Here is a 24847-nt window from a genome sequence, read left to right as displayed (position 1 = left end):
ATATTGATTTCTAACACCATGCAATGAGTTTTCTGTCTTCCTTAACTTCAGCATAAAAAAGAACCATTTAAATCTTTAGCAGGTCCATCTCATTAACTTCAACTCATCAAAAGAGCACAAATTAGTAAAAGATAGAAAAATAAGTGTAATTTTTATCCAAACAACAAACAAACAAAGAAAAACCTGTCAACACTGCATTTTAGCAACGTCATAAATGGGGCTATGGTACAAAACAGTATGCTTAGGAAATACAGCTGTTTTTAAAGGTACAGTAAGAGAGTTATAATGATATCCTCTGCCTCAGATGCAATAATATTCCATAATCATGTACATACTGAGAGAAATATACATTTAAGTTGTTATAAAAAAACAATATTCTGGCTTATTCAATGTACTCTATGTTGTATCTGAATGTCAAAATAGCTCACAATGCTCTGAAATAGAATATTATCAGACATTTATTTGTCCAATTCATAGTTTCAGCCAAGTACATACAGTGCATATACCATGTTTATGCTCGGTAAATAACATTAAAGTTCTACTATACATTAGTTGTGTTTTGAGAAGCGACATAAACCTAAGCAGCGAGTGATGAGTATCTTGTCAGTGGCTAGTGCTGAACATGCCACAGAGATGTGTGTAAGTATCCCGATCACAGAGAAATCTGTCAAAATTAAAAGCTAAGATTTTATTTGCCTCCAATGGAAAAGCTGGAAAAATGATGCCACAATGCCGTGTTTTTCCCTTTTTTAAATTTTTCCAGTAGTCATCCAAAGTAGACGCACAAAACCATTAATGATTTCCATATAGATCAGAAGACAAAAGTAACCATTTGCTAAACTCCTGCCTGTGCTTAAGGTGTCAAGCTTTGAAGTCTGTTCAACATGGCAAAGTGGTGTTCGTCACGAAGAGCAATTTAACAATATTTGAAAAGTAGGAAGGGTGGTATCATCTCTTGACTCTAACGTTCCATTTCAAATACCTAAATCAACTCTTAAGTTGATATTCTTTATAATTCAAATTTGAAAATTATTAGGTTATTAACAACTAACACTGTCAGATCAGGACTCTTTGCCCTCAGGAGCATCATCCACGGAACATTTACCAAAGTTAGCTCTCATTCTCAAAACTGTTTCTAGTTTTCCAAGTTTCTAATGATGACATATTAGAACAAAATAATTTGCATTTCCAAATCTGCTAAATGCATGCTCACGGTTTCCCTGGAACCACAATAGGCTGTCTATTGTGTGTGCGTCTTGTTTTAAAGCAGCTTGTACTGAACTTTGGATACTTTCTTGTTATTTATTTGTTTGTTTTTGGAACTAGAAGTGACAGATTAGGACCACAGAGTCAAGTGCTAAGCTGTTAGCTAACACTAACAAGTTTTCTTAGGAAGGTGCACCCACAGACTGAACTGTCACACTGCACAGACACATATACCTGTTGATAATATTCAAGTAATATACAACTAAAAGATGAGAACTTCCGTTATTAAAACTGGACTTAGTGGACAGACTATTGGCCAAATTAACCACACAGGAATCTTATTGAATAAGTGATCACACTAGAAATGCTCCAAAAGGTAACAACACCACGAATATGGCCGAGGGGTCAAGTTCAGTGACCTGAATTAGCTGAGGTGAAGGCTAGCAAACATCTAGCATATTTCAGGCAAACAGCACAGCTTATATTAGGAAGCAGAGTTGGCGTGTAGCCTGCAAGTGTACAACAAAAACCCTCATTTGAGGTTCTCGTTCTCTAACCAGTAAATGTTAATTATGTAAATAAGCTTGTTAGTTAGAGATTATAAAGTATCTGTGACAGATCTTTGCTACTTAAAATGAAGAGGAAATTCTGCCTCTTTTATGTCATTTGAAACTCACCATACTGGAATTAATTAGCAACAGTGACTACGGCTTATGGGGTTTAGCAAATGGTCAGCTTAAATTTAACATTTCCTCTCTGAACATGCTTTGACAGTTTTACAATTGAGGCAATAAGTTGTAACACAGAAGTGACAGAAGACGATGTACTGATGGATGCATGAGTTAGTGCTGATTACACTCTACAGCAGCAAGCCTGCTTTTTGTCAGCTCTGGTTTTTGTGGGCTCGATGCAGTGGCGTTCATCTAAGCAAAAAGGAAAATTCAGGTAAAACTTTAGCAGCTTCTCTCTTACCTTCTCCAAAAGAAACATTAAACATGGTTTGGACAATTGCAAGTATGCACAATCACTAACGAGTGGAGTGGATTCAGCCGTCCACAGCAGCGTCCCGACCTGTGATCGCTGAGCAACACGCCGTTTTATAAAGTGAAGAAAGGGAGCCGAAAGCCTCGGACCTAGTGTGTTGCTGTGTGTTTCTGTCTGACTGTGTGAAAATGTGCATCAAGTGTTTGTGGGACTTTGCCTGTGTGCTTCTGCCAGCGGCAATCTGTGTTCAGTATGAGCTACAATAGAAACAGTTTGGGCGCTAAACTTCTCTGACGTTTTAAGTTAATGTATTTTGTCCTAAAAAAAGAAAATGACTTTTTTTCGTCAAGTGACATTTAATTCAGCTCATAAAAATGTAAAATACCAGATCACGGCATTATCAAAACAGACACATACCACAGAGGAGATGGAGTAACACCTAAAAGGCTGCCCAAGTGATAATATGTAGCCATTACTGAACTCACTGTGACTTTTAAGCGAAAGATCCCACCTATAGCCTCAACACACAAACAGACATGGGTGAAAACTGATCAGACAACTCTGAAAATTGATGTTCGTTTACATTGCGTTCCAAGAGTCACACGCTGTGGTTTATTGGAATGTAGTCCTCCAGTATTTTCTCATCTCTGCCCAAGTGAGCGGGGTACGAAGCTGTTTTAAATCACCTCTTTCTCTGACTAACCCAACGTGAGCACACAGTCAAAACTTGAATTAACATGTATAGCAGATCACTGTTTTAGCACACAGCAGCAACGCTAAAAAAAAAAAAAAAAGAGAAGAAAGAAAGAAACAACAAAGCTTTTCAAAAATTCATTAAAAAAAAACAACAACAAATCAAAGCAGGAATTAAAAGACAGAATCCAAGAGAAAAAAGTACAACAGGTCTAACTGAAAAGAAAGGATATAATTCCTTGTTTGTCTTCTTCTTTTATACAAATGTGTTTGTCAGTCTGTTTGTTGCTGGGAAGTGACGCAGCTACAAATTGCCTTGCCAGGAAAGCACCGGCAGGCTGCAGTACCACAGCCAGAACAGCGGGGGCAGCAGGGAGGCCAGGCCCTCAGGCCATCTGGAGGCAGCCGAGTTTCTCAGGATGGCGTTGGAGGTACTTGGACCATCTATCTGAGGGTCCTGTTAGACAGGTAGACAGAGATTGGAGAAAATGAGCTCAGCGTGGTTCTGAGATGTCCCAGAAAGATTATGTTCACAATATGCAGCTGGCATTGCAGAGGAAATTAGGAGGAAATGCAAATGCCTCAACTTTTGCTTATTTTTATTTTATTTTGTTAATATTATGCCTACATACTCATGTTCACAATGTTTAAAATGTCTTCAGCATTCATTTGGTGTGGCACACTAAACCATGAAAGGTTGTTTTTATAAGTAAAATGCCACCGTGGAAAGTTAAAAAGTAGAAGTGTGTGTGCGTGCTTAAATTTGCATGTGCACCACGTGCTGGTATGTGTATACAGGACTTCACCAGCGGTCTTTGGCTAATAAAGCTGCAAGCTAACGGCTGGGTCATCTCCCCAAGACCTGCCCCTGCCTCTATTAAATGTCAGTCCAGTGCATAACAGTGCCTTATTATTGTACAATGACATTTACAGTGAACTTTAAAAGCCACCAGATAAGCAACGATCCCATTTCAGCCTCAAAGGAACTACAAAGAACAGGAGTTTACAAAGAAGGCAGGAAGGATTGCTGTGGCAATCACTGTCAGATGGAGGTCAGAGACTTTCAGCTGGGTCAATTAGAATTGGTGATGATATGATAACTTGCCGATTGCCTTGTGGTCTTGAATGAAATTGTCGTATCAAATGAAAGGGCATAACAGTTTGAGCTTTCACCACCGAAACAAGTTATAGGTTCTCTTTGTGCGATACTGTATCTCAAAGCAAATCTTTAATAGCAGTTTTAACCTGTAACATCAATATAAACCAAACGGCCACCGTAATAAAACCTCCCGTCTAAAAAAGCACAGGTCCCCCTCGTGTCACCAAAATAACCCTGACGCTTCGGAGATAGATACAAGACCTTTATGGTGAGTTTTCTTAGTGTGCTGTGGTGTAGATGCGGGGATGTTGGCAGCACATCTTCTGTTTCTGTTACTTTAAAATGAGTGAGGAGGAGAATACCTCACACATATTGTGGGATACTAATTTGGACTCAGGGCTGGGTGAAGACCTTATGATCATGTGAACAAGTGTGATATTATTTATTTGGGTGGTATGTGTCACAGTAACACCCACATGTATACCAGGAACACGTTTCCCTAGCAGAATCATTAAATTATAACGAGATTATCAATGTTAGTTACTTTGCCTGTCAGGGACAACATTCACCGACATTGAACTTACCACACAGATGACGCCATCGGCACTCGAGTTTGACTGCGATTTCTGAGCCTGCAACAGAAGGATACAATCAAACATCTCAACCTACAATCAAGCTTATATCTGCAAATGGCAGTCGGGTTATACGTTACTGAAGTTTCAAGGTCGAGAGTCTGAAGTGTGCATGTTACATCACAAAACAGAGACTGTCAGCAGAGAATCAGAAGCAATTCATTTGCTTTGTTCAACAATCAATGCAGCAATATAATTTTAATTAGACTGAAAATATTCTGTCAATGTGTTTTCACAACAGGTGAAAACACACGGATCGGTGTTCAAACACTGTGACTGTGACTAAACTTCAAACAACTATCACATTCATTCTGTGCATTTATGAAAGCTCGGTGCTGCTCTGATCATAAAAGCAGATTGGAACCTGAAGCTGAATTGGAAAAATCTACAGTAACCTTGCAGAGTTTACGCTGAGAGCCTGTTAAACTTTTAAAGCCTCTGATATTTACACAAGAAGAACGAGAGTGAGCGCAGGGGGACAGTCAAACCCCCACTCTGATTTGATCTCAGATTTATCATTCAGCAGCTGTCACACACTCAAATACACTGCCTTTGAGTCCCAGTCTGTCACACACACACACAAACGCTTTCACCATGTGCGTAAATGAAGGTTAGGGACTGTTCTGTGATGACAACCATGACGGATAATTTGAAGGCTTAACTTTTTTTCATGATTATTACGAGAGTACTATTAAAATTACAGCATACGTAGATATCATACCAAACGCAGAAATGCTCTGTGATGCAGAATGCAACTCTGTGGTTGAGCTCAGCCAACCATGACCATCCAGTTTTTCAACAAAATGCTTGCTGGGTTACTTAATTACTACTTAATAACTGTGTGTCAGCTAATATTAGTGTCTTTCATTTTTTATTTAGGAAAAAATGTAGAAATGTATTTGTATTTTGTTAAACAGTGTTGATTATATCTAACAATATATCATACAATCACATAAGGCAAAGGTACTAAACTAGAAATTGCTTTTTACATCTCTAGCTGGTATTTCAATCATACAAAAACATACAAAATACAGTCCTGATCAAAAGGGACGGTCGGTTTAATTGGAAATAACTTTTGTCATATCTAAGAGATCATCTTTAAAGTAAAGAAGCAGCTTCATTATGACAACTGTGGTTTCAGTGTTGAAGTTAACCACCAGAGCCCAGAACGTAACATTACTGAAGGTTATTGTGGCATCATCTTGACAGAAAACAGAACAAAAAGTCAGCAAACATCCAAAGACTGGGAGTTTGAAGTCTAGAATCCAAAATTCAAATAGAACAGAAACTAATGCGCCGCAACCAGCGTTGGAACATACATCAAAACCTCTGAGTTCACTTTGCACGAGATAACTGTGAACAGGGAATACAAAAGAACATATTTAACTGTGTTGAATTCAGCGTTACTCGGCACAGTACATGAAAAAAATATATAATGGAAAAAAAGAGCAGCAATGGAAAAAAAGAAACATAACATCGTGACAATCATGTCCTCTGGGTCTAAGCTCTTCAGGCAAATTTCTAAACAGATTAGAAGTGATTACCACTTTTGCTGATTGCAAGCCCACCATGAGCTGATTTACTGATTGGCAGTGTAGACCTTGTAATCAGCATGTGAACATCTTGTATTTTTGTTGTGCATTTGGTGAATTAAGCAGCTGGTTATGAGTTTGCTACCTGTTTTTCTTTTCTACCTCCAAGAAAAGAAACTTTATTTTTCTCTTTTCTTCTAATGACCTGCACACTGAATATATGTATTGAGGATGGATGCTGTAAGTGAAACGCCTGTGTGTATACAGGAAGTAGGTGTGGCAGCATAATAAATGGCTCCTGTATACAGTATAGTGAATTCAGGCCAAAAATAGGGACGCACAGAATGTAGCAGGCATAGTATTATAGAAAGTGAGAATGTGTATTTTGTTATTATACCCATGCTTCAGCGCTAAAGTGGAAAAAAAAGGGTTGGGTGGAATGATGTCTATAAATCATGGTGTATTTGCAGGCCTCTGCACAACGACCCAAACAGCAGAACAAGCTGAGATTTTAAAGCATTGTCAAGGAAAAAATAACAACACAATGACTAAGCACAACTTGCTTAGTCATTGTGGGGTTGTGTTTCCTGATTAAGGCCCATCTGTGTTTACCGCCATTGTGCTAAACGTTTCCCCGTCTCATCACTGAAAGAGACGATAAAGTTTTACAGCTTGTTGCTGAAGTCTCGAATCCCGAGGGCACCGAGTGTTTCGCTGCAAAACGTTGGAAAAGCTTAATCATGTGAATGTGAACCTTACATCGCACATAGATGTAGGCTTCCATCTGCCACTTTATTGCTTTTATGATTGCAACATCTTCATGATGACTAACAAATTCAGCAATTTAGATGCAGATATTTGTAAGATTTGCATTGTTGCAACTGTGAATATTAGTCATTCGTGTCTTTATAAGATTTTCTGGTGATGTTAAAAGTGTAATGTAATAATAATTGTGATTTAAAACTGACAAACATAGCAATTGAAACACATTTATTGCCTTAGCTTCCTCTTGGACTTTTGAGCCATTTAGAGTTTTCGTCTTCTTTTACAAAGACATCAAGTCCGTTAACAAATATGTGCATGGGTGGAGGTCAGTGAATTCAAATACACATCGCTGTTCTTTGTTTTGTTTTTCTGATTTACTTCCCTGTTTGGAAAAGTCACATTAGCATGTAGAACATTTCCATATTTGTCCAGGGTACTTCCTGTCTGCTTTGGAGTCAACTATATTTATAACAACAAAAAAGAAAAAAAGAGAAATCAGGCTGACAAAGCCCTGCGGTTTTTAAATGTGTGCTGATCTGCACACATTTATGTGTATGTGTTTCTCTGAACATGTGTGTAAATTTTAGCCCTTTAGTGTGAGGAAAGAAGAAACGCGGCAATTCTAGTATCTTAATTTCCTGTAAAAACTAAAGAGGATGAAAGCGTCTTCACATTACCGCCAAAACAAAGACACACAGTGGGGAAATTAAACAGAGAGGAAAGTACCCTCTCCAGCACAAGAAACGAAGACAAGAAAAAGGAAGCTGGGTCTCTTCAAATTCAGCTGGCAGCTTGAGAAAAACACTGTTCAGCCACATGTTTGAACATTTTATAAAGGAGCCAAGTTCGATTTATAGACACTGATAATTTGAAAGGTCTCAGGCTGGTTATTCTCCAGCCCCTAAAAATATAGATCTCACTGGGAGGTGAGGAGCTTTCAGCTTTTAACACCTTCAACGTTTTTTCTCTCCACTTTAATTTTTTTCGTCTTTCAAGCCGGGGTAAATGCACTTCAGATCTGCCAGATTCTCACTGGCTGAAACTGGAAAGGTTTTGAGTCAGTGTTTAATGGTGATTGTTCTGCATGTTTGTGCGTCTGTGTGTGTGTTTGTACAGGAGAGAGATCAGTGAGGAGAGTAGAGTGAGTTTTCTTGACAGGCCTGTCCCCCGAGTGTGTCATTTCAACAGCATCGTCCGCATTGATGCTTACATACACACACACATTTAAAAAAAAAAAAAAAAAAAAAAAAAAAAAAAAAAAAAATCACACACACACACACACACACACACACACACACAACAACTCTCTCATTAACTTGTATTTGACGTGGTATCAGAGCAGTGCCAACAGCACACACGCATCAGTACACTACCAAAGCTCATTATCAGTGCAGACTGGGTGTTTGTGTGAGTGCGCTTGCCTTTGTGTGGATTTGTGTGAACAGGCTTGAGTGTGTAATTGCATCTATCTAGAATATCTGTCTGTTAACTTAACTTGCAGGGCTTCATGGCTGCTTATACTGTCTGTGCCTACGTGCATACAGTACAACCTTCCTCACCCACATACATATTATATGTTGCAGCTATCACTTTCACATAGATTAAAAGCTATGCTATTCTCATACTGAGTAAGTAATGTGGAGAACGGCCCAGCATAGCCAGCTACATTGCTACTAAGACACTTTGAAGTGTTGGTGTGGCGCTTGGTAACATCACCTCAGAACCACATTACTGGTTGATTCTTCTCTACATCACTGAAAGCAGCCACTACTGATTTGTCCTGCAGCAACAAGTGTTGTTCAGTGTCAGGTTTAGCTCTTAGCAGACTTTTTCACCTTCTAACCTCTGATATACACACAGCAGACCTTTGTAGGACTTTGAGCACAATGGTATGTAAGCCAGGTTTGCAAAGTCATCCTTTGTCATTCTGGTACATCACTGTAATGCCAGCCCACATCAGATCACCAAGCAACTGGCCGATTTTATAAATGGCATGCTATTTGTGCATCTGCACGCCACTTTGCAACTTGCTCAACTTCCTTCATGCAGTCAGTCATAGTTTGTCTAAATGTGCGTCTGTAGTTTCATAAAAATCAAAAAGATTAAACATAGAAAATATACACAGAACTAAAAGTAAAACTAGCTAAAAGCAAAAAATGGTAAATTTTCATAATTATTACTTTTATTAATGAATTTTTAATGTCACAGTTGTTCTGCCTTCAGTCAGGTGCCCAGTTTTCCATGATTAATGCAGCTCTGGCTTCAGTGTTGTGCTAATTAATATTTTAAATATTTAAATAAAACATGTTTGGTAGGTTAATTAAATTCTAAATTGGCTGAAGATGTTAATAAGTAATGAATGTTTGTCAGTCTTGCTTTATCAGCCATGTGATAGACTGGCAACCTGTCCAGGACGTACCCTGCCCTGACTCTATAACGCTGAACAGTCATGGGTTCAGAGTCCCCCGTGACTCTGAACTCCATAACTGGTTGATTAAATGGATTAGTAACATAAATAATCGATTTTGTTTCTAAAAAGAAATAGGTGATTTCAAATGACAAGGCTACATAGATCTTATGTTATCACTCTTTATTTTGGCCGGTTTGTCGTGGGTTTAAAACCCTCAGCTTTACTACTGTGGTGCACTCTTACTACACCCATCAAACAGGTTTCTAGAAAAAGCAGCAGTAAAAGCTGCAATAAACTCGGCACCAAACTGCAACCAAAGTGCTGACTTAAATCGCTAAAGACCCAGTCATTTCCCTCAGAAGATGGAGGATCTCAAAGGAGGCTTAAATTTATCAATCAATCAATCAATCTTTATTTATAAAGCACTTTTCATACAGAAAAAATGTAGCACAAAGTGCTTTACATAGTTAAAAGCAGCCCACCCCACCCTCCAACTCACTCCCCACACTCTCAATACACATATATCCCCCCACCCCCACCCACACACACATACACACACAATCTTGATATGTATAACCTCAAATGTGAGACTCACATGTATGGTGTCATATGGTGTCTAACTGAGAAATAACACCGGGAAAAAGGGAAAAAAAGGTCTGAGAATCATTTTCTTACAGACTTCAGCAGTCATTTTTTTCCTTCTTATAGTGCTATTTAATTTTCTTTGTGATAGCCTCTATAAAATCCCCCTGAAAACTCCATGCCGGCTCGCTTTGTGGTAGTTTGCAATTTTTCAGGGGCAGCATTGGAGGCAAAAGATGATGACAGGTTGACCTGCAGGATGACAGCCTTCCCTGCCATCTTCAAAGCCACTGGATAAACCCAGACTAAAAAAAAAATAGTACCGCTCCTGCAGTGTTGATCTTTGAAAACTAGACACAATAAAAAATGTTGGAGATTGGCTGGATATGTGGGACATCTGGTCAAGCTAACCTGCGTGTGTGACCCACCTGTAGGCTGCCGCAGAAGTGATAGATTGCAGGGTCTGTGTTAATGTGGTTGTCAATGGTGTTGGGGTTGCGTTCACGGTTTCTTTGGTAGGGGGTGGTGATGGAGGTGGTGGTCTGGACGGGGGACATGGGCTGCCACACCCCGACATCAGTTCCATTCCCGAAGGCCTGGATGGCGTTACCTACAAAGGGAAGAAAAGAAATGATTATAGGTTTCCTGTCCAGAAAACCAAATCCAGGTAAGTTAAGTTATTTCATGGCTCAAATGCACGATAATCCCCGTGTTAAAAGTAAAACTGTATTTTGCCCAAACCACAATTATAGGAGAGTTAGTGGGTACTTAAGTTTTGTTATCACTTCCCTCCATTATAAATTCACCACACCGTCAAAAACCTGAGTGCTGATGTGGCTATTTACCATTAGAGTCCATTAGCAACCCTATTAATAGCCTTCTATGGCTTTGATGTAAAACACACACACATGCATATACACACACATCAGAGGGAAGCTGAGCCTTACAGAGCTGCTGTTTGAACGTAATGATATTCTTCCCTCCAACAGTGAATTATGACCCTGAAAACTGTGGTAAAGGAAGGAAGAGCTGATCTGCATAACTGCTCTTTAACCCCACTCAAATATTCATACTTACATGTGCAAAGACACGTGATTATGTCGGTATGATGAACAGCATGCAGTATTTTCATATTGCATGTTCAGGTTTGTTGGTTTCCGCAATTTTCTTTGACAAATTGTTACACCCCGAGAGGTCCCGGGTTCAAATCCCGGACGAGCCCCCGCATGTTACACCCCGGCCTAGGCAACCGGGGTGCAACGCAGAAAAACAAAAATAAGGAAAATAAAAATAAGGTAAAAACACACGAGAAAAAACTAATACGGGTTTCCGCCAAAATCATCCCAAAACGAAAGTATCAACAACTAATTTCTTTAAAGCAAAACACAATATTTATTTACATCACACACAAGGCGCCAAACTATTTACAACGGGGGGGAAGAAGATCGCGACCATGACATACAGAAACACAGGGCTTAAATACATGGAGGGAGCAATCAGGGAATGGACAACAGGAGGGAAACACAGCTGGGGCAAATCAGAACTGACGAGACAGGGAAACGTAAACTGAACACACTAAGATAACATAGACTTTCAAAATAAAGTAGGAAACACATAACAGTCACGCAAAAACAATACAATACCAACGCCAAATCATAACATACCCCGGAGGAGCACCTAGACACTCAACTCCACACACAATTACGGTCACAGTCGTAACACCCCCTTACCCAAATATCAAACATTTAACCCCAAGTGAAATGTTTTGATCAAAAGCGGATGAAGGCTGGTGTAGGCTGGAGCGGTCCCACGGACCCCCCAGCAGACGACGAAGGCTGGAGCGGTGCCTCGGACCCTCCAGCGAAGGCAGACGAAGGCTGGAGCGGTGCCTCGGACCCTCCAGCGAAGGCGGACGAAGACTGAAGCGGTGCCTCGGACCCTCCAGCGAAGGCGGACGAAGACTGAAGCGGTGCCTCGGACCCTCCAGCGAAGGCAGACGAAGGCTGAAGCGGTGCCTCGGACCCTCCAGCGAAGGCGGACGAAAGCTGGAGCGGTGCCTCGGACCCTCCAGCGAAGACAAACGAAGGCTGGAGCGGTCCCTCGGATCCTCCAGCGAAGACAAACGAGCAGCCCACCAGCTGCACACACGGACACGCAGCCCACCAGCTGCACACACGGACACGCAGCCCACCAGCTGCAGAAGGCTGGAGCGGTCCCTCGGATCCTCCAGCGAAGGCGGATGAAGGCTGGAGCGGTCCCACGGACCCTCCAGCAGACGACGAAGGCTGAGGCGGTCCCTCGGACCCCCCAGCGAAGGCAAATGAAGACTGAAGCGGTCCCACGGACCCTCCAGCGGAGGCAGATGAAACTGATGGAGGCTGGAGCGGTCCCCCTGACCCTCCAGCAGACGACGAAGGCTGGAGTGGTCCCACGGACCCTCCAGCGAAGGCGGATGAAGGCTGGAGCGGTCCCCGGGCCCTCCAGCGAAGACAGACGGAGGCTGAAGCGGTCCCTCCCACGGACCCTCCAGCGGAGGCAGATGAAACTGATGGAGGCTGGAGCGGTCCCCCTGACCCTCCAGCAGACGACGAAGGCTGGAGTGGTCCCACGGACCCTCCAGCGAAGGCGGATGAAGGCTGGAGCGGTCCCCGGGCCCTCCAGCGAAGACAGACGGAGGCTGAAGCGGTCCCTCCCCCGGACCCTCCAGCAACGGCGAACGGCTGAAGCGGCCCTCGGACCCCACAGCGATTGGACGAGCCCCCACATGTTACACCCCGGCCTAGGCAACCGGGGTGCAACGCAGAAAAACAAAAATAAGGAAAATAAAAATAAGGTAAAAACACACGAGAAAAAACTAATACGGGTTTCCGCCAAAATCATCCCAAAACGAAAGTATCAACAACTAATTTCTTTAAAGCAAAACACAATATTTATTTACATCACACACAAGGCGCCAAACTATTTACAACGGGGGGGAAGAAGATCGCGACCATGACATACAGAAACACAGGGCTTAAATACATGGAGGGAGCAATCAGGGAATGGACAACAGGAGGGAAACACAGCTGGGGCAAATCAGAACTGACGAGACAGGGAAACGTAAACTGAACACACTAAGATAACATAGACTTTCAAAATAAAGTAGGAAACACATAACAGTCACGCAAAAACAATACAATACCAACGCCAAATCATAACATACCCCGGAGGAGCACCTAGACACTCAACTCCACACACAATTACGGTCACAGTCGTAACACAAATCCAACGTCAAAAATTAAAAACGCAGTTGTGAGACAAATTTATATAAATATTAGTGTAAATTATTACTATAATCTGTGTTTAAAATTGATTGCCTACATAGAGCATCAATGCAGAAACGCAGTGTTGCTTTTAGAGGGGAGCTAAAATAAAGTGCTGCAATTAAGTTTAAAATAAAATGTGTTTTATTAGCAGAATAACCTATCAGTCTTTTCTAGCTCTTATTGAGATATATCTGTATTAAAAAAGATCCATCATAATTCATTAATGATAAAAGATCTATATTTGAGAGTAAAAGCAGATTCATGGTTGCAGATTCATGTACCTTAAGGTATAACATGTCATTAACCTGCACCTGCAATAACTTGCAATGCATTAAATACATTAAAAAGATCAGTCAACGTTTGACATTAAAAACTTTGCATAAAGTCCTTAAATACACCCAGCTGGACTTGATAAGTTCATTTGTGAAATGATGTAATGTAACACACAGTAATGTTGTTACTTTGAACATAAAAATGATAAAAAATTAGTATAATGACATTTAGTTGCTGAGTTACAGATGGTGTAGCAAGGGTTTGAGGAGAAATAAGCATACATACATAAAGACAGATATTTTTTGTATTATAGTAAGAAAGCTCATACTGACTAATACATATATGCCTGGTGATTTGCCTTGTATCTGAATATGATGCTGACACCAGTCTATGTTGTTGCTTCTGGAGAAAATGAGGCTTTATTTTCTCCAGTAGTTCAGGAAACATTCACTCCATTAAAGAGAATATGGACACACATCCATAACCAGTTTAAAGGAGGATCTAAAAACCAAGTGAACCTGTTTCAGCCTGCAGACCTGTAAATTTGCTGATTCAATTCCAGGCCTTTGTAGAGTGGCATCCTTTAGACCGGTTGTTTCTTTGCAGGACCAAAGGAGTACCAGCAGCCGTGTTAGCAAAATTAATTTGTGAAAACTGAAGAATGGCTGATATCAGATCTGAGAGAAACAATCCTCGTAGTCTTTTCTGAACACAGCAAGACAGCGTCCCCTAATTCCTGCTGACCCAAATCTACTCGTTTTCTTGTGCAAGAGGAATGATGGGATCCTCGGTGTGTGCCTGGCATCTCAGAAGGTGATAATGTTCTCAAAATGTTTACCTCTGGCTACATGCATTAGAAAAGTCTGGATTTTAAGGATATTTTATGGAATTTTATGCAATCAGATTTTGTTCTGATCTGTTTGAATAGTCCATGTAAAGAAAATGGTGAAAGATAAATGACTTAGATTTAAACAGAGTTTCTTTGAAGCCACTGAACAAATCACGATCTTCCGCTCCTCTGGTCTTTCCTTTCCTTCCTCCTGAGAAACTGATTTCCAATTGAACTCCCCATGACCTAGAAAGAACCTTTGAGTTAGTTCCAGTCTGCAGATTTAATAAATGTGACTAGTAATCTCGAACTAAGCAAACCCAGAGGCTTCTTCACTTGATGTGCCTTGCCAAAGTGAGCTCTGGTAAGAGAAAGATCTCTGACAGAGACAAACAGCATAATGTTTTCATTAATGTAGATTCTATAGAACTTTATTGTGAAGGTCGTTGTTGTGATTTGGCACAACTTAAACAAAACTACTTTTTTGTTTAGTTTAGTTTTATCAGTGTAGAAATCACATATAATGGCAGAAAAAAAAAGGCTATGATTGTGTTTTATTTATTATTAGCTATAACAATAGACATGCCTTTTCTGTGTGTACCTTTCATTTTGACAGTGACAATGCAAAATATTATTCCCTCAACATATTTGTTTAACATTTCACAAGAGATGCGGTAGCTGAAGAAATTGGCTGGCATTAATTTTTGGAGATGCAATATTCAGCACAAAACAAGTAATTTTTGTCAATATCCTGCAGCCCTGATGCGTGCGGCTCTGCTCAAGCACGTGAATATTTAATTTTTCGCCGATGTGTGTGTATGCGATTGCGTAGCTGGTAGCTTTGTGTCGAGACAGCAGAAGGCTGATGGGGATATTGGAGGTGTTGATGGGCTCTTTTTTGTCTCTTCTGTCTGTCTCCTCACCTAAGGCCTAATTACAAAACACACTCGCAGCACAGTGAGCGTGCGTGAAAAACAGGTTACATGTCAAATTAAGGCACAGGACATCAGACCTGCATGTGTGCTCACTCCACTCCTTATTTTTAGATATACAATGTTTTGGAACCTGTGTTTTTTCCTGGCTCCTCTCTGACATTTCCACTCATTTGAAGTGTTTTTGGCAAGGTGACATCTTTGATTAATTATTCAGCATGCTATTGTAGAAAGAAATAAAAACTTTGTTCAGAGATTAAAAAAAGGATTATTGATATTTCCTTAGTTTCTGTTGGAAGAGCTCACATACAAATATCTGTAAATATATCTACAGTTACAACAGTGGATGCGCATATTAACATGACCACAGTTTTAAATATTGAGGTCAGTATTTGTATAAGCCAAATACTAAGGATTCGAGTTTTTTTTTTCCATTTTAAAATCACACTAAGAGCAGAATTTCATACTATAGTCATTTTAAACATTAGTGCAAAAGTAGCACTAAAACAGTTTCTTTCAGTCAGAAGATCAAGTGAGTGGCTGCACAAGGAAAAGGAACCAATGATGATTTTGATGTGTGCATCATGCAAAGTCACTCTCGTGAGTTGGCAATGAGGATAATAGTTCCCATTCTCAAAATTAGACAACAACCAAAACTGAAAAACAAAATACAAGCTAATCTTCTCTAAAACATTATAAATGCAAATACAGCTAGGTGTTATGCAAATTATTTTTGCAAAATACCACATTTTAAGCATCAGAGCTGTTTGCTTACCAGCATTTGCAAAATAGCAGTTAATCAATATTTGATCTTCTTATCTTGAATGAAAAACGAAACCTTTTTGTACTTATGTAAAATAGCATGTGTAGCTTTCATTGTGAGTGAAAATGTCATCAGCACACTAACCAACATGAGCATATTATTCACTAAGGTGACACTGGGCAAGTTCACACTCGTACCTCTGACATTCACACACTACCACACAATTTCTATGGTTTCACTTCACTTCCTACAGATTAAACTTCAAGAAGAGAAAGTATTATGTTAAGGGAAAAGCATCAATCCTTGAGCATATTTGCATAATAAACCTAAAGACACTGAGCCTTTGGCTTTCCTCAACACATTTGATACAGAGCTAATGGAAGTCCTGCTACTATTTACTCAGGATACATAAAAATGACTCTGTGGCATACCAAACAAAATATATTCAGTACATTAGTTTTCAGATACTGTTGACTGTATGAGATTTATGTGGCCAGTTTGATGTCACCCGCTGGTTTTGGACTCCACATTCTAAAGTTTCAGCATCAGCCTTTAATATGCACCCATGCTGTTTTTCTGAAAAGAAAAATGGCCGCAGTGACAACGTAGAGCGTTAAATTATCAGCTAAAGCTAGAAAGCAGGGTTGTTAAGCATGTCTGCCAATTAGTGCAAAGTAACAAACTAAACAGGTTAATCAAAAAGAAATTCACAGACTTTTTGAGTGGGCTACACCAGCGGTCTCCAACCTTTTTTGTGCCACGGACCGGTTTATGCCCGACAATATTTTCACGGACCGGCCTTTAAGGTGTCGCGGATGAATACAACAAAATAAAACTAGTACCGGTACCGAAAAAAGAAGATTTATTCATAACACACGTGAAAAGACCCAGGAAAACCAAGTTAATGATAAAAACGATAAAATAACGCTGAAAACCGATAAAAACTATACATTTCACACCTGAGCCTCAACTCTCACGGCCCGGTACCAAACGACTCACGGACCGGTACCGGTCCGAGGCCCGGGGGTTGGGGACCGCTGGGCTACACCACACAGAAAACCATATTATACCTGATATAACTTCATTAATAAAAAACGACTAAAACCACAAACACAAGACGTCCAGTTCAGTGACTCAAACAGGCAGAACTGATGACTAGTAAACAGCAAACAGCCACGTGCATAACTCCAGTATCCAAATGAATGAGTCAAATTAAACCGGAAGCCTTTTTATATACACTAAGTAGCAAATCTCTTTCAAATAAACCTTTCTAAAACACTAGGACAAACAATGATTTAACCTTCATCAATGCAAACGGCAATGTGCACTAGAACAAACATGATATCATCTTCCCACTGCAGCAGATATTGGTGTTAATAGTATGAGTTTGCCTCATGCAGATGTCTACATTACCACTTTATCTCACTTTACATGTACATGGATTGTTGTAATACTAGAATTATGTTGGACGGCGTGACCTTTGCATATGCAGGAAACAGGGAGGAATTACACTAAAAAAGCTTTGAATATATTAAAGTTACAGTGTCTCCTTGAGAATATTAAAGCAGCGGATCCGAACCTGGGGGTGGGTCACACAATAACCGAGAAGCTGTATAAAAAAATTACAGGATAGGAATGCAGAAGGAGGTGTGTGCTATAATCAACCTCAATACTCTGAAAGCTCACACAACAAAACATACACATTTAAGGAAGTCAGAAGCTTAGAAAGATACAAACCAATGTAATGCTCAAAAAATCCTCTTTTCTGTCTTTTTGTCTAGTCTTTGTCCTTCCTCAAGTTACTTTCTAGCCATGACCCTGTAGCTGGTGTGTGTCAAGATCGTCAGAGTTGTCAGTTCCACTTACTGCTGAGCAAGCCTAATGAGAGCAGAAGGAGGGAGGGCATGAAAGGATGGAGATGGAGACAAAGAGTTGGGATGAGCAGACAGAAGTGGGATGAAGCATGAGCTGGAGAACAAGGGAAAAAGAAAGGGTTGTAATGGGAAAAATAAGGGAGCAGTGAAGAAAAAGGGAGAACTGAGACTAATAATGAAGAGTCAGAGGAGGCGTATTCCTTCTCACTTTGAACTATGTTCAACTTCCCCAGTGAATAAAAGCAAATAGTAGATATAGAGGGTGTGTTTTAACCCACGTTAACCCCCTTTGATCTTGGAAATCTCACAATGACACTTGAACACACAAAATCATGCCAGCACGCAGAAGCAAAGACTTACAATACGTTTCATGTCTCCCACGTGCACTAACTGGGTGCAGACTCACACACACGCACGCCGACTGCAGCGGCCCTTATTATCTAGAGCAGAGGAACCTTGTTAACCCTGACTGGTAAAAAGACAACGGAGTAGAGAAAACAAGAAGAGGGAGGGGAAAAAGATAATAGAAGAGGAGAAGACAAATGAGAGCGTGAAAGAGCGAAGAGTTGGTGAAAACGAGGCTGCCTCTTGTTGGTGTTTTCTCATCTGCTAACTGCCATTCTGACAGAGGAAAATCAAACCACCCACTCTGCTCATGTAGAGCCGAACAACCGGCACCAACTCATTCCCCTCATTGTGACTACAGCTCATTGTCTTCAATGCACACCACTTTCTACAGCACACACCCACACATGAACACCCTGCCCAATTGACTGCTTGCCACACGGGTCTCGTGGTTGATTGCTTCATCAATCGAATACTGAATTTTTAATTAAGGTGACTGTACATCTTGACAGCTGCAAATAGATAGTGGTCAATCTGTGCTATGTTGCACAAAACGAATTCATCATTCAGACCAACTTTCACCCAGTGACAGGTTAAAGCTGCTTGTACCACAGCAATGTGAACAAGATTTCAAAGAAGCTGCAAGTAGTGTTAACTCATTCAAATTGCCACTCGAGGCTTTTTCAGGAAAAAACAAAAAACACTGTACATTACACTGTACATCAGGATCAAGCTGGTGAATACAGAGGGACCTTCAGCAGCTGATAAGACAGATATTCTCACTGGGAGTTGGCAGAGATTAGAAAAAGAACTGAAGGACAGTTAAATATTGAATTAATATCTACCCTGTGACCAGAAACACAGCTAATGGCAGCGTATGAGATGTGATTATAAAGTTACGCAATTCCGCCCAGAAAACATAACTTTCAAATCCTGGTGCACTGCTGGACCACGTCAACAATGGCTGCTATTTGTAAATGCCACTGACATAGTCCTGAAAAATGTACTTGTATGGGAATTTTAATGAACCTCCACTTCTCTTTCAAAGGAACCCCACTTTTATACCGAGGCTCATTCACCAGTGATGATGAGAGCTGGGTTACCATCTACAACACAGTGGGAGTAAGTACCATGTTTAGCATTTATAGAGTTCAACATTCTTATCGTAAAGCTGACATGACAGCCGTCTGATGGACTGGCTACTTGTCAGGATGTACTCAGCCTCTTGCCCTGTTAGAGTTGGGATAGGTTCTTAACCTACTCTGAACTATATAAGCAATGCAGAGGCCGCATTACTGAAACAACAACCAAGTTTTATTTTGATATGTTTAATTTTTTTTTTCAATCACATAAATAACAATTTGCAATTTTAACTGATTTTTGCTTGCCGACATAATTTAAACCAAAATGCCAATTAAAAGTGTCTTAAAGTAAAATTCCAGAGCGCAAGAAGAGCTGGAATCTTTAATAGGAGATTTGTTTTTATCAACACTTGACCCATGTCATACCAGCTACCACACATCAGAAGCTACATTAAACATACTTTATAACTAAAGCAGGAGATGGCAGCGACACTGTCTCATCAAAATCTTTGCTGATTAAATGAAAACATTTTCCAATTTTAAGTTCACCTGATTGTTTTCACCTGTTTTCTGCTCCCTCCTGGTTCTTGTTGAGTTATTAGTCCACTGTGTGTCTGTTCCTGCATTCCTCTTTCCTGAGTCAGCTGTTATGCTTCCCCTTATGATGCTGCCCTGCCTTGCTCTCCCTCTCTCTTGAAATACGGTGACACCATGAGGATAAACATTTGTTTAAGACTCTGCATTTTGAAGCCTCTGCATGCCATGTCAGTTTTTTGGAATAGCATTTGAACGAGAGGGTTGCATGCCAAGTTCCCAAGTAAAGCTATTATTGTTAGTTGCATTATACCTATGACGGCACACTCAAGCACACATATCTGGCAATTAGTGCAAAATAGCAAACCAATGAAATATTACAATTTCACTCACAAAAACTGAAGCATAAAAGTGACAACAGCATCTAAAACGCTCTAAAAGGAACCACAGAATGGTCAAGTGGTTCGGGCTCAGGAAAGAGGAAGCCTAGCAGAGAGCTGCCACCTACACCTGCCTGGATCAAGACACCTGTAATCCAAAACCAACCACTTTCACAACTCAAGTGTCTAGAGGGAGTTTAAAAACATCTACACACCATTAGGCCAAACCCATATTTTAGAACCAGCTGTAAATGTGCTTTTTAATATTGCTAAGATGGGTATTTAACCTCCTAAGACCCAAACTCTTCCACGACATGCATTTTTTAATTTCTCTTTGATATTTGGGCATATTGGGACCCGGTGAAAGTAAAAACAAAGAATTACCAGGTTTTTCTTTTTAACCTGATTTTTGTTTCTAAGATAAATGAGAGCCACAATGAGGATATTCGTTTAAAATTTCGATAGATCAGTGGCAGTATGTCCTCATAAGTGGATATCAGGCCCTTGTAGAGCAAAAGTGAGTATTTTGGGCTAAATAACCCAAAATGTGATGTCCATATATGTGGACGCCAGGTCCTAGGAGGTTAAACATGGGAATGTGTGGAAATGTACTCACTTTTAGAGCCAACCTCAAGTGGCTGCTACAGAAACTGCAGTCTACAGTTCCACACTGCCTTCATTTTCCAGCTGCTCGGTGAGCACATATGCTCATCCAGCATGGGTGTCCTTGAGGGAGATTGTCTTCCAGCTGTGACCCTGTCTCCTGACCTCCGTAGAGGAATCAATTAGGAATCACATTACACTTAAACTGTGTTGGGGAGGAAAGAAGCAGCTGACTGCCACTGAGTGTAGTATCAAAACAGAAGGAGCAGAACCAGTTTAGATTACAAGGAAACTCAAAGTGAGGCTGGCTTACATGTGCACAGACCCATATTAATCTGGTTAGAAACAGGTGTGTTTACACTGAATGTATGTGGAAGAGAGAGAGAGAGAGAGCGCGAGAGAGTTTTCCCGTCTCCATGAGTTTGAAGACATTTTTAAGACTCCAAAAGTGGTTTTAGTGTCAAGGTTACAATTAGGCTATGGTTCCATTTATGCTAAGGGTTAGTGTTAGGCATTCATTTTCGATGCTTAGGGTTAGGGTCAGCAGCTAGGGAAATCATTTTGTCAATTAAATGTCCCCACTAAGATATGAAAACACGACTGTGTGTGCGTGTGTGTGCGTATGTGTGACTTCAAGTAGGTTTGTTAATTAAAGTCATTGCGTAAGAGGGTTTAGATGGAAAAGCCTCTTTCTGTCAAAGATCTGGAGCAGGAGTTCTGCTACACATTGAGACACTCTGGTGCAATATGACTGGCTTTTTTTCTGTTATGCTGCTGGATAACAATGCAAGCATGGCAATGGGATATATTTGGTAAGAAGGAGATACTGGAAAGAAAGGAAGGGATAAAAGTGCACAACAAGAATATGACCAGCAGAGCAGAGTAGGTGAAAACAGACAGACACAGAACTCAGAAGAGCTGCTAAGACTAATCCACAGTCAAAAAAGAAAATTGAACAGATAACAGCTGGTCAAAGTAGAGCAGCACAAGAGGAAAACTTACGTAGGCAGGTGTTCTCTGTGAAGAACTCAGTGAATTTGTCACACTCATCCTTATTGTTGCCGCTGTTGCTGCAGTCGCAGTAGGGAGAGACACTGATTTTGGGTGTGCGCAGGTAGTTGGGAGTCATGACAGTACCTGGAGAAAGATGATAGAATGATTCACTGATTATTTTCAGTAACAAATGTGGTCCATAAACAAGGCTTTATTGTAAACTGTTCAACCCTGAATGAGCTGCTAACTACCAATTAAAAAAATAAAATAAAAATTTAAAGCCTTCAAAATATCAGGTATCATCATCGTGCTGTGTTGATGATAAATGTTTAGCAGTGATGATTTTTATTTTCTACAAGAGAAACGCAGTCTGGTGGAGTTTCTCCAGGAAGCAGAATGCAGAGAAGGTGGAGTGAAGAATAGGCTCTCTCTCTGCGAGGGAAAGTAAATAGCTTCAGTCAGTGATTTCTCACTCCCCCAATGGATTGTTCCCTTGTGCTGGCTGCAGTCCAGAACAGGCCATTTTGTTTTGCAGTAGGCAGAATGAATTGGCGCTGTGTGGACAGTGTGTGTATGCGTGGTCAGGTTTGGCGACTTGAGAGGACCAAATCTCGAGTGTTGCAGTAACTGTTGTCGGGAAGAAATCAAGAGTGGGATTGGTCCACGTTGTGAGTGAGATAGCTACAAAAAATTACAGCTTGGTTCTTCATGTCAAAGCTGTGTTGCATTTTTAACAATGTCTTAAGCAAATTCTCATATTTCAAGATCTTAGAAACTGCAGTTAATCCCAAGTCAAACCTGACCGGTCACAATCGAGCGAACTCACCAATCAGACCCGAGTAGGCAAGGAGGCAGTCTGCATAGTTCTCCTTCAGGCAGCCTGACAGCGAGCGGGGCTCCGGCTGGCAGTTGACAAAGAAGTCAGCGAGTCGTGACCTAAAAGACACACAGATCAAAAACTATTTTGTGATTATAGCTCCAGCAGATAAGTTCAGACGGCCAATGCGACTGTAAATGAGCAGCAAAAGGCCCGGTTGAAATTAGTGTCCGCTGGAAGTCATTTGTCTCAATTCAATTAGCCTTCTTAATGGCTGACTTCAGTGCAGTAAGATGACCCTTTATGCTGCGGCTGGTTTGTATCCTGGAATGAATGAAGCTACGGACTATTCTCCGCCCAGTGTGTTCTGTTTCATTTACCTCCTTCAAAAATGTTTGTTTACACTTTTGCACCAGGTGCAGTGGTTTGTGAAATTGAAATGGTGTTTGTAGTCCCAAGGAATTCACAATTTGAAGTGAAATTACGTGTGATATAGTGGCTCTTTGACACAAAGCTAACACCTTCAGACTCAAACATCTTTAACCATCTTGGTGTGTTGGTGCAGTTTCGGCTATAAATCCTCTCACTACTGTTAAAACGTCAAACTAAGCTGAGACATTTCCCAACACGGTCAGAACAGGTCAGAAAATCAAAAGTTACTTGCACAAAACAGCAGATGTTACTGGATAGATTTTCACATTTTTTGTACATTTTTTTAAAGTAAGTATGACACATTTTTTCCAAATGCTTTTTTTTGGTAAAATACTGTTAAATGGTTTTAAATGTCAGTAAAAAGCTTTGCATAGCTTGTGTTCCTGCACTGTTGCTGAGTAAAAGCAACAACAATAGCCAAAACTGCACATAAAATTCAAAGGTGGTATGCTGAATGTGCAATAATTGGTCTCCACCAACTACTCTTGCTTAATTTGTGTGCGTGTTTGTTAGGACTTGTTTAATACCTGTAGTGACTTCGAAGGAATTTAAAAACTGGACACCAAAGATCGTCTTTAGTTCAATATTTGATCAAATGTGAAATATATTCAGTGGTGTTCTGTTTGATTTACTAGGAACAAAAAAGTAATTGAAGAATATTACAATGCCCAAGTAAAGTTGATCTTTGTAATATAAGTGAGTTTGACCAAGTTCATGCCAAACATGAGATGTTAGGTTTTCAAGGACTTGATGGACAGCCTGGGTTGTATTCATCAAATTCAAAATGAGCATGTTTAGTATTTCTCATTTTCAGCATTTAAGATGCTCTTTATACTAGTTTCACGCATCCAGATACAGTTCAAATGATTTGCAAAGCAGTGTATCCTTTTTCCTCCCTCTCTCTCTTTTGTTCCTGTTAGTTTTTTTGGGCAGCACGGTGGCACGGTGGTTAGCACTGTTGCCGCACAGCAAGAAGGTCCTGAGTTCAATTCCACCATCAGACCGGGGTCTTTCTGTGTGGAGTTTGCATGTTCTCCCCGTGTTTGCGTGGGTTCTCTCCGGGTACTCCGGCTTCCTCCCACCGTCCAAAGACATGCAGCTTGTGGGGATAGGTTAATTGGATAATCCAAATTGTCACTAGGTGTGAATGTGAGTGTGAATGGTTGTTTGTCCCTGTGTGTTGGCCCTGCGACAGACTGGCGACCTGTCCAGGGTGTACCCCGCCTTTCGCCCTATGACAGCTGGGATAGGCTCCAGCGCCCCCCGCGACCCTGAAAAGGATAAGCGAATGGATGGATGGATGGATGGATGGATGGATAGTTTTTTTGGACATGGGGTTGTATCTGCACTTGCAGTGTGATCCGTCTTATCACACCAATCTGGTGCAGAGCTGAGCAGTGCCTGGCGAGAGCTGTCAACAGCAGCCAGCATACTACACCTGACATATGGTGAGGGAACTTGTGGAAATGCATGGCTTTAATCTGTCTGTGCTAACTGACAAATGGACCGGGAGGAAGCCGTGCTGCAGTGAGACCTGTTGTTCAAGCCCTGAGCATATGTGTGATGGATTGAGTGTATGGAGGGTTGAAGCTGCCAAAATCAAAAATGAAGAAAAAAAGATAAATGACTGAATATGTAAATATGTTACAACAACATAAAAATAAATGCAGCCATTCATTGTGTTTCGTTTTTGAGTTACGTTTATCAATATTAATAAAATGACAAGTCAAAGAATTTGAAAAAAAAAGTATTTATATATGCATCCTTTTCCTCTGCATCCAC

At 40.6% G+C, this 24847-nt stretch overlaps 1 protein-coding gene across 1 annotated transcript in view; it reads right to left on the bottom strand.

Moving 5' to 3' along the window:
- Positions 1-3056: 3056 nt before the first annotated feature.
- gfra1a (gdnf family receptor alpha 1a) overlaps positions 3057-24847 on the bottom strand; it is a 104765-nt gene continuing 82974 nt past the window's right edge. The window contains exons 6-10 of the mRNA XM_085477016.1: positions 22643-22752; positions 21826-21960; positions 10332-10513; positions 4567-4614; positions 3057-3340 (exon numbers count right to left, since the gene is read on the bottom strand). Coding sequence (XP_085333142.1) covers positions 3188-3340; positions 4567-4614; positions 10332-10513; positions 21826-21960; positions 22643-22752 — 628 coding nt within the window. The 3' untranslated portion in view covers positions 3057-3187. The remainder of the gene's footprint in view (positions 3341-4566; positions 4615-10331; positions 10514-21825; positions 21961-22642; positions 22753-24847) is intronic.

Source organism: Copadichromis virginalis, linkage group LG13 (assembly GCF_057382275.1).
Source record: "Copadichromis virginalis isolate Kocher_CV1m ecotype Utaka linkage group LG13, C_Virginalis_male_GT1.1, whole genome shotgun sequence".
Lineage (NCBI taxonomy): Eukaryota > Metazoa > Chordata > Actinopteri > Cichliformes > Cichlidae > Copadichromis > Copadichromis virginalis.
This window is presented reverse-complemented; position numbering and strand designations above follow the sequence as displayed.